Source organism: Triticum aestivum, chromosome 3B (genome assembly GCF_018294505.1).
Source record: "Triticum aestivum cultivar Chinese Spring chromosome 3B, IWGSC CS RefSeq v2.1, whole genome shotgun sequence".
NCBI lineage: Eukaryota > Viridiplantae > Streptophyta > Magnoliopsida > Poales > Poaceae > Triticum > Triticum aestivum.
In genome coordinates this window covers 800,980,094-800,990,361 of record NC_057801.1, presented here as the reverse complement: position 1 = coordinate 800,990,361, position 10,268 = coordinate 800,980,094, and the positions used below count along the sequence as shown (strand labels likewise).

General features: G+C 39.1%; 1 protein-coding gene across 2 annotated transcripts; it reads left to right on the top strand.

The window, feature by feature from the left end:
- The first annotated feature begins 426 nt into the window (after positions 1-426).
- On the top strand, positions 427-8,742 carry LOC123072528 (alpha-dioxygenase 1). Of its 2 annotated transcripts, XM_044496108.1 has the most exons (11): positions 427-656; positions 3,090-3,181; positions 3,995-4,255; positions 4,915-5,064; positions 5,528-5,661; positions 5,832-6,045; positions 6,212-6,357; positions 6,517-6,744; positions 7,110-7,312; positions 7,803-8,046; positions 8,350-8,742. In XM_044496108.1, the coding sequence occupies exons 2-11, from the start codon at positions 3,092-3,094 to the stop codon at positions 8,531-8,533; spliced, it is 1,854 nt and encodes a 617-aa protein (XP_044352043.1). In that variant the 5' UTR covers positions 427-656; positions 3,090-3,091; the 3' UTR covers positions 8,534-8,742. The 2 variants fall into 2 exon arrangements, with proteins under 2 accessions (XP_044352043.1, XP_044352044.1); XM_044496109.1 differs by lacking the exon at positions 7,803-8,046.
- The last annotated feature ends 1,526 nt before the right edge of the window (positions 8,743-10,268 follow it).

Here is a 10,268-nt window from a genome sequence, read left to right as displayed (position 1 = left end):
CCGGGTCAGGTCAGAGGGAGACCGGGTCGGGTGCGCGCTCACGACCGAAGAAGAAGAAGAAGGAGAAGAAGAATAATCTTCCGGTTCCAATGGATAGAAGGTCTACTCCACGATGCCCAACTACCCGGCCACATGGTACCTTCCTGGATGCTCTATGGGACCAAAAACACGTGCGTGGCGGCTATGGTTCGAATGGCTCAACGATGCAGCACGTTGGCATTTCCTAACATCATTTGCGAGATAGGACAGCAGATTTATTTCCTGGAAACTGAAGACGTCTGTACGCATACATATATATGATCTTTCTTGGGAATGTCAACTTGACAGGAGGACATCAATAAGTCTTTGCATGTTTTTCTTCTTCATCAATATTAATATTGAAGTCGTACGTCCAGCCAATTTCAGCAGTAGAAAATGCTCCTTGCACACATGCATGCACTTGGTATTGACAAAACCAATTTGACATCATCTTTTTAGCATGTATCACATGCAAATTCTATTCCAATAAGATTAGCTCCAACAGTACGTTCAGCCAACCTTCAATCGATTGATATATAGCGGCGTGCACCCAGCATGGGTTGAGCAAGCCTCTTTTCTTCAGCCGTGCGGGGATTTCTGAGAGCTCAGCACATCTCCAGGTTTTCCTTCTACCAAAGGTAAGCAGTAGCCTCGCTGTTCACATCGTCTCTTGAATTCTTGTTTCCTTGCCTGGCCAATCGTGGCATAGAACCAAACGTGCCCGTAGAGCGGACGAGGAGAAGCATGGACAACAACAGGCAGCCGGGCCACCATAGAAACTGCTGCTGTGCTGCGGGACAGATGCGCCAAGCAATTCTTCTTGTGATTTTTGCAATCGATTCCATTATGTGCTATTTCATTCTCCAGTGACTTTCTCGTCTTTTTGATCGACGAACTGTTATGTAGTGCGTGTTTGGATGAGTGTCTGCGACAGCCATACCAAAATTTGGCCATTGACCAGACACAAGGTTCGTGTTTGCATACCCGTCAAATTTTGGCATGCTTTGGCCGGCCTGCCCATCCTTCATTTTTGAGGTCTGCGCCGGCCGATTCCTGGGCAGCCAAATCGATCGCCAAGATTTGGCCGGCCTATGTCTTTGGCAGGGCAGCGACAGCAAACCAAACCTACCCGCAGTTCTTCCTTGGGCTCCCAAAGGCCAGTGTGGATTGCCTCTTGGCATGCATGGCAACCACATATCGATGACGCCGGACTATACTCCTGATGGGGCTATCTAGCTATCCCCCTGTGTGGCTGTGACCCAAACGAGGCAGGGCCTAGGGGTCAGACACATTCATGGGGGTGTTTGGTTCCACCGCTGCTCTGCGCGCAAGGGAGAGGAAGGTGGTCATGGCATCCTCCATGCTCCGGATGAGCTTGCCCAGGGACTGGAGGTGCTCGCCGAGCTCGAGGTCGGCCCGTCTCCCCCCTCCGCCAGGCCGGCTGGGGTCGGGCACGGCCCGCTGCCGTGCCAGGCCTGGCTCATGGAGAGAGAGAAGGAGAGGAGAGACAAATAGTTTGAGAAAGAGAGAGAGAAAGTTGAGGATAAGGATAGGATGAAGGACGGAGGAGCGATGTGATTTTCTTTTTGAGAGAAACAAGTGATTTTTTTCGAGAGTATGCCAATGGCATACCTTACTTTTATAGAAGGCAGAAAATATTTACAAGAACTTGTGTAGGATGCGAACATCCCCACAAGGATAAGCTAATATAGGGTGGGTGCGTCCAGCCCGCCAAACCAAGTGGCCCTTTGTTGTCATTTGTGCCTTAGATTCCTTTTAGGATAACATCTTTTTTTTTTTGCGTCGGGACCAAGAGAAAGAGCAAACCCAGAGATCGACATAATTAAACAGCAGGTTGCAACGTTGCTCTCACGTGGTTTCACTTTCACCATTGGTTTTGGGCTCAAAATATTTACTTGGTCAAAATAATCAGGAAAGCAGTACCTACCGACGTTTTTTTTACTTGGTCAAAATATTTATTATGCACCCAAATTTATTTAGCATGCACTGTATTAGTTGTAAAATGCATGTTACTAGATGTCTTTTTATGCAGGCAAAAATGATTAGTATGCAAGTTGTTTAATGTTCTTAATTAAGCTTGACAAATTGGTTTTACATGCATAATAAACAATTTTCGCTGCATAATAAACAAATTTACATGTACAAGTCAGGAATGTAGAACGAGTTTGCCCGGTCAAATCATCTGTATCAACAATGGGAACTACTCTGTCCGTCCCTAAATAACTGTCGTTTTCGCTTCCCGATAAACAACTTTGACTCTAGTTTTTTAATAAATTTATAGTACAAAATTAACATCATTAGATAGATATTTGAATCTAGTTTTTTAATAAATTTATTCGGAGATACAAATGTCGGTCAAACTTGTGGCACGGAAACCAACTACGATCATCATTTAGGGCGGAGGGAGTACAACGGTATCACTGTATCAGCTCCCGTAAAATTATCGGTTCTTAGCAGCTACACTTACACATCATATCTTATTTTTTTATTTAAACGCCTATATAGTACGCAGCAAATCAATCATGCACGTGTCTTTGAGGCTGTGTTTAGATTGCAAACTTTGTTTGCAAAGTTCACTGTAGCACTTTTCGGATGCTATTTAGGAGGACTAAACATGATCTAATTGTAAAACAAATTACACGGATGGACTGCAAATCGCGAGACCTTTCTATCAAGCCTGATTTATTCGTCATTAGAGACTGTTTACTGTAGCACCACATTGTCTAATGAAGGCCTAATTAGGCTCATTAGAAAGGTCTCGCAAAAGAACCCGGGGGTTATGGAATGGGTTTTGTCGATAATCCACATTTAATACTCCTAATTAGTGTCCAAACATTCGAAGTCACTGTAGTGATGGAAAAACTTTGCGAACTAAACATGGCCTGAATATCAGAACATACTGAGAATGGGTTGATCTGCATGCCTTTTCTATTATAAATATAGTACTACACCTTACTGATTGTTGTAACTTCCACAGAATATATTATTATTACTTCTTCGTAAGTCCTCATATTCAAGATCATACATTCATTTAATTTGTTTGCATGTAGCCATGGGTTCAGGTCTCTTCAAGCCTCGTGTTCATCCGGACCTCCGTGATGTTTTCTCTAAGATGTCTTTGGGTGACAAGATTGGCTTTCTAGTATGTTTTAATTAATTAATGTTTAAGAGTAATTTATATATCAAGTATTTATTTGATGTACATATTGCATACAGTTACATACATACATACATATTCCTTCAGAATATCAGGTAGTGGTTATATATTAATGTACGATCATAAATATTATGTTATGTATGAAAATTAATCAGTATGCATGTTATTGACGTGGTCAGTGTTTTATTTTATGGCAAGATAAGGGTGTTAATTAGAGAGGATGCATACATATATAGATGAGCACATAATTAATTTATCATAAATATTTTGTAAACATGTCTTTATTTGATCTTATATATATAGCATGCGCATGCGCGCGTGTGTGTATGTGGGTGTATCAATTCTAACGCAACTAATAGTTGAATTATATTTTGAGCTATTGATGCCGGATTTTAATTGTTTGATCTGTTTTAAATTAGTATCTATTCATTTAAATAAATAAATAATATATATATATATATATATATATATATATATATATTCATTTTAATATCTCAAAAATTGCGCCAAATTAAGTTCAATGCACCATTTAATTAGGGAAATCTGTTATAATGAAGTATATTTTCAAATTAGTATGCATGCCAATATGTATTATTTTTCCATGCATATGGTGGTAACTAACAAATCATGTTCATAAATATGGCCATTAGAAGCACGCATATATACTTAAGCTTTATCATGCTTGTGTACCACCTTATTAACTATTCAATTGATATTCCTCATTATTTGAAGTATTTAATTTACATATGCATTCCTAATTAAATCTCCAATGTATTAATATTTCTTAATTTCATGTAGTTCATTCATGCATTTGACAAGAGAAACTTGTGGCACAAGATGCCTGTTCTGATCGGTTTACTCTACCTAAACACCCGCCGGACCCTCCTCGAGAAATACAACCTGCTAGCTGTTGGGAGTTCTCATGGTACTCTGTTTGACCCCAAGGAGTTCCCGTACCGCACCGGAGATGGCAAGTACAACGACCCCCATAATGCTGAGGCTGGTAGCCAATACACCTTTTTTGGGAGAAACATGAAACCAGTTGATCAACAGGATGAGGTACTTAATTATACACTATTTACAAAAAACCTAGTAATTTTCTTACAAAATTCCAAATTTCTAATTAAGTTCTAACAATACAAGTTAATAACATAATTAAATTAGTTAAGCACTTATTTCCCTTTTATTTTGGTAATTCTTGTTGTATATATATGCATGCTTTAGATGTCTCTTCTTATCTGCTGATTTCAATTTGCATCCCTATTATTTTGTTCACTAGAAAATTAGAAACCATACATATTGAATTTAGTTAATGAAGAATAAACCTGAAATTAAAGTCTAAGAAGCCAATTAAAGGAGTAAAGGTCATCAAAAAAGTGTTTTATTTTTATTTCTGATTTAATATTTAGTTTGACACTTTGACTTCAAGACTAATAAAAGTCTTTTTGATGAAACTTTTTGTTTGTAGTTCGTTCTGCAAGCTTCAAATAAGTAAATGAATGAATTAACGTTGAAACTTTAAAAAAATAGACGCGAGTTTTGTCAATATTAAAAATAAGAGCTAATGTTTGCTTGTTAATTTAAAAACAGAACAATTTTCTTTTAATTATAACCATTTTCTTTTAATTATATCATATTGTTAATAGATGGAAATTCGAGGTATACTTTTGAATCATCAGGTTATGCATAAAATAATTAACTGTTATTTATCGATGCAGTTGATGAGCCCAGATCCATTTGTTGTGGCGACAAAGCTGTTAGCCAGGCGAGAATACAAGGACACAGGGAAGCAGTTCAATATACTAGCAGCTGCATGGATACAGTTCATGGTTCATGACTGGATGGATCATATGGAGGATACCAAACAGGTGCATGCTTGATTTAATTCCTTAATTTGATAGCCTTAATTTGTTGAAGTCTTAAAAATAGAAATTCATCTTCCATTGAGAATTTGAAATATATATTGTAGTTACATGTGGTAAATTGGGCGAGCGGGTCCGGTTCGGGTTCGGGTTAGACTTCTTGGGTTAGGTTGGCCTTCTAGAATATCTCGGGTCGAGTTGGGTCGGGTTGGGTGATGGACGGGTCAGGTCAGACCAATTTCAATATCAACCTTTTTTGATCGTATGTTGATTTGAGTTGGATTGGATGCTATTTGATCTTGGATTGGGCCAGTTTTGGATCTGGTCGAGTTGGTTCAGGTCAGGTCAGTTTGACTTTTTGGAAAATGTCAGGTCGGATTCGAGTCGAGCAGGTTTCTCGGGTTGGGTCAGGTTCTACCACCTCTAATTGTTAGTTGATATATAATTCAATTTTCTTGGTTTCTTCCAGATTGAAATCACTGCTCCAAAAGAAGTGGCCAATGAGTGCCCCCTCAAATCGTTCAAGTTCTACGCCACAAAAGAACATCCTACAAATTCTGATGGAATAAAGACTGGTTACAATAATGTCCGCACAGCTTGGTGGTGAGTAATGCTTAAGATTTTCTCACGTTAAGATCTTTATCAGAAATTTCTCTTAAGCACAAAGAATGAACTTAAAAAATAGAGACGATCGATGAATACATATAAATCAATGCACATTTGTGCATGAAATGTCGTAATTTTTTGCAATTTCTATGTTTGTATGTACCAAGGGATGGGAGTGCAGTATATGGTAATAATGAGAAACAGGTAGAAAAGACCAGGACTTATGTTGATGGAAAACTAGTGATCGGAGATGACGGTCTTCTTTTGCATGAGGAGAATGGTGTGCCATTATCGGGCGACGTTCGCAATGGTTGGGTTGGGGTTTCGATCTTACAAGCTCTTTTTGTTAAGGAACACAATGCAGTTTGTGATGCAATAAAGGTAAGTGAAGCATTACTATGATCTATTTGTTTAGATTTTAGGAAGAATTTGATGTTCTTGACTTCTTACCACTGTACCGATAAGGCTGTTATTTACCAAGACATTAATTTGTTTTATTTATGCTAAAAATATGAAGAAAAAATTACAAATTTTGTTTTAATCTCAGGAAGATCATCCCAACCTATCAGATGAAGAATTATATCGGTATGCCAAATTGGTCACTTCTGCTGTCATTGCAAAGATTCACACTATTGATTGGACTGTCGAGCTTCTCAAGACTAAAACCATGAGAGCTGCAATGCGCGCAAATTGGTGAGGATATATTTATCTCATTTTATCATATTTGCCGAAAGAAAAAAATTAAATGTTGATGATGGTATTACTTAAATTTTATTTACATCTGCAAATTCAAATTAACTAAATTAGTGAGAATGTGTACAATTTACCTGATATTCTGATTCTTTTGTGAAGGTATGGATTATTGGGTAAGAAATTTAAAGATACATTTGGTCACATAGGAGGAACGGCATTAGGTGGGCTTGTGGGATTGAAGAAGCCGATCAACCATGGCGTACCTTATTCTTTGACTGAAGAGTTTACCAGTGTTTACAGAATGCATTCCTTAATACCAACCACTCTCAAGCTCAGGGATCCAACCGGGCAACCCGCTGCAAATAATTCCCCACCATACCTGGAAGAGTGAGTACACAATTTATGTTTGGCATCCATTCCTCTCATTTTTTATGTAGAAGATGGAATGCAAACTAACAACTTTCATTAGATCAGACAGAAAAAGAGTGATACATATTATAAAGAAATGAGGAAAAAAAGTTAAGACATTCTTCTATTAGATATCGACTCTTACATCATGGATTACTGAACCTGACATTAGACACTGAACTCGACACAAACAGCTAGATTTATTGTGTTTTTTAGCTTCTTAACTATACAATAAAAAGTAGAATGTATAATCTTGGTCACAATAAGTTTTCTGCTCGGTTAGCACATTTTTAGTATAACTAACAGAAACACTGACACCATTTCTTTCTTGTGTCAAAATGTAGTATCGATATTGGAGAGTTGGTTGGTCTCAAGGGGGAAGATCAGCTTTCAAAAATAGGGTTTGAAAAACAAACATTATCAATGGGATATCAAGCTTGTGGTGCACTTGAACTATGGAACTACCCAAGTTTCTTCAGGGACCTTATACCACAAAATTTGGATGGTACCAATCGATCTGACAGAATCGACCTTGCTGCCCTAGAAGGTACGAAATTTGGACCCAATTTATACCACTATCAGTAGAGGATCATGATTTTGCACCATGTCAAATTGGTACAAGGGTCCACCAAGAATAATCCAATGCATAAAAATATTTAAAATAACTCATACTGGCAACAAATTAAGTACTAGAACAAGTATTTTGTATCCTTAAACTACTATGTTGAAATTTATCACAACATAGTTTTCAATTTTCAAGAATTCCCAAACTATTATTGTACTAATCAGATTGAAAATACATGATTCTCTAACCAAGACATATATCATGTTTGTATCTTGTAACCTTAGCACCACTCTCTAGTCAATCACAACTACCATTTATTTAAAAAACAACGACATTGCTGCATAATAGTATAGACAACAATGTTAAGCAAAAGCTGTACTCTTCAAGTTAAATAAAGAGGATTACTGTGTCTAATGCCTTTGATAATGATTACACTGAGATTAATGTCATTTTATTTTCCTCCAAAATAAAGTATACCGAGACAGGGAGAGAAGTGTACCGAGGTACAATGAGTTCAGGAGGAGACTATTTCTGATTCCAATAAAAAGTTGGGAGGATCTGACAAGTGACAAGGATGCAATTGAAGCCATAAGAGCAATATATGGAGATGATGTAGAGAAATTGGATCTTCTTGTTGGTCTTATGGCAGAGAAAAAAATCAAGGGATTTGCCATAAGCGAAACAGCATTCAACATTTTCATTTTAATGGCATCAAGGTGATATTTAGTTTTAACTAATATTGAATGCTAGATAAAGTACCAAATTTGATTTAAGCCCTTGTTAAATGTATTAGGAAACAACTGAGAATGTGGCTTAAGCTAATTTTCACTTATTCAAAATTTACCCAAACCGAAGTTCAAAAAGGCAAGAAAACAAACGATGTGACCATTATGGGTACTTTACTGGTAGATCCAGAATGTTACCAGAAAAAAGAAGTAGTCAAATGTGGAAGTACTAATTTGAGATGATGACTACTCAGTTAAGATATGAATATTAATTTAACACATTTCTGTAAACAGGAGGCTCGAAGCAGATCGATTTATTACAAGCAATTTCAATGAGAAAACATACACCAAGAAGGGGATGCAGTGGGTCAAAACAACTGAAGGCCTACGAGATGTGATCAACCGGCACTACCCTGAAATTACTGCCAACTGGATGAGGTCCTCTAGTGCTTTCTCTGTGTGGGATGCAGACTACTAGTGCAAAAATAAAAGGCCCCCTGCCATATGTAGTGCATGCAATTTGGCAAGTTCTATGAAGTATCATTTGTTCACAAAATTATTGTGTTTGTTCAGTGTAAATAAATATACTTAAATATGTCAGTGTAACATATGTAATAGGATTCATTATTGCATGACACAAGTTGTACGCATAAGGATATTTTTCTGAGTGCCAATGCATACTGTCTACACTGCGCTAGAATTGGCATTCAGGCTGTTTATGCTAGTTGCAGCAATGCAATCAATGGATTCATAATGGAGAGGAAGATCTGGTCGCGATGAGATTCGTCTCACCTTCGAGCGTGTCCTACGAGCGGAGCGGCACGTGCGCGTCCCGCTTCCTCCACCGGAAGAAGGACGGGTCCTCCCAGAGCTTTGTGGCGGCGAGTTTGTGGGCGGAGGGAACATCGCGCCGCCGCTGGCGGACGCAACCGCCATCGATCACGGAGGCCGCGCCGACAAATCACGGAAAAGGAGGGCCTGGTGGAGGCAGACGGACGCGTCAGGCACGGAGAGGGTCAGCTGGCGCCGAGCCGAGCTCGGAGACGGGATGCTTCCGATTTTGGCTTTTGATTGCGGGAAATGGGATGGATGTTTGTGTAGAACGATCCTTACCGGCGAGAGGAGACCGGGATCTGAACCGCGGAGGTCCGGTGGGTCGTCGCTCGCCGCCGTCGAGGGAGGGAGGAGTGGAGGCCGGGGTGTGAGGAGGTGTTTGGGGGAGGAAATCACACGGAATTACTGATAGTTTGCCACCACAGACAGAAGAGGTGGCGCGCGAGAGGACTCACCAATGTCTTGGTGATGGACGCCTCACTCACGTGTGGGCGGCAGGTCCACGCGTCAGTGAAGCATCGAGTGGCCGTAGGCCGTATGTAATGTTTTCTTCTTTTTCGAAGATACGTGACAGAATATGATTTCTTACTATAGATAGATTTTTATAATCGAGATCCGGCATGTGCAGCATCATGATGGTGGATATATTTTATTTCAAATCTTGACAATGGAGACTTGAATAGTGCTACTGCTTAGTACGTTGGCGATTAGTGCGTCTGAGACATTGTACTCCTACTCGGTGTGTTAGTTTTAATTAAAAACCCATTTGAAAATGTGAGCATGCATGTCTACCGCAAGAGCATGCAACACCAACATCACAACCCCGAACTCTTACCCTGTCTAATTTCCAATCCCGAGCTCCGATACTGTTTAAGTTACAACCACCAACTCTCAAAACCGGTTAGCATTCGACCCTTCTTTCCATGTTGACCAGTTTCGACCCAGTTAACCGGGGGCAGCAAATGCAGAAAAAAATAAAAAACATTGAAAAAAATAAAATCGGTCCGAAGAGTGCACAAACAGTTAACTGTTTCACAGAACACACATTTGTCTTTTTTGCCGAGAGCTACTCAGATGTCCAAACAAGCTGAAAATTGGCACGCACATTACACACTCAAACATCGTATTTTTTGAATTTTTATCTTTTGTAACTCTTTTTCTGAATTAATGTTCACTTAGTGAAAAAAAATCAAAATATTTTTATTTTATTTTAAAATTTACTGTTCACCCAGTCAACGATTCATAACCGGTCAAACAGGGAGGGAAGAGTTGAATCCTAGACGGTTTTGAGAGTTGGGGGTTGTAACTTAGATGGCATTGGAGTAAGGGTTGTAAGTTGGACTAGGGCAAGACTTCAGGGTTGAAATATGCAATCTTAC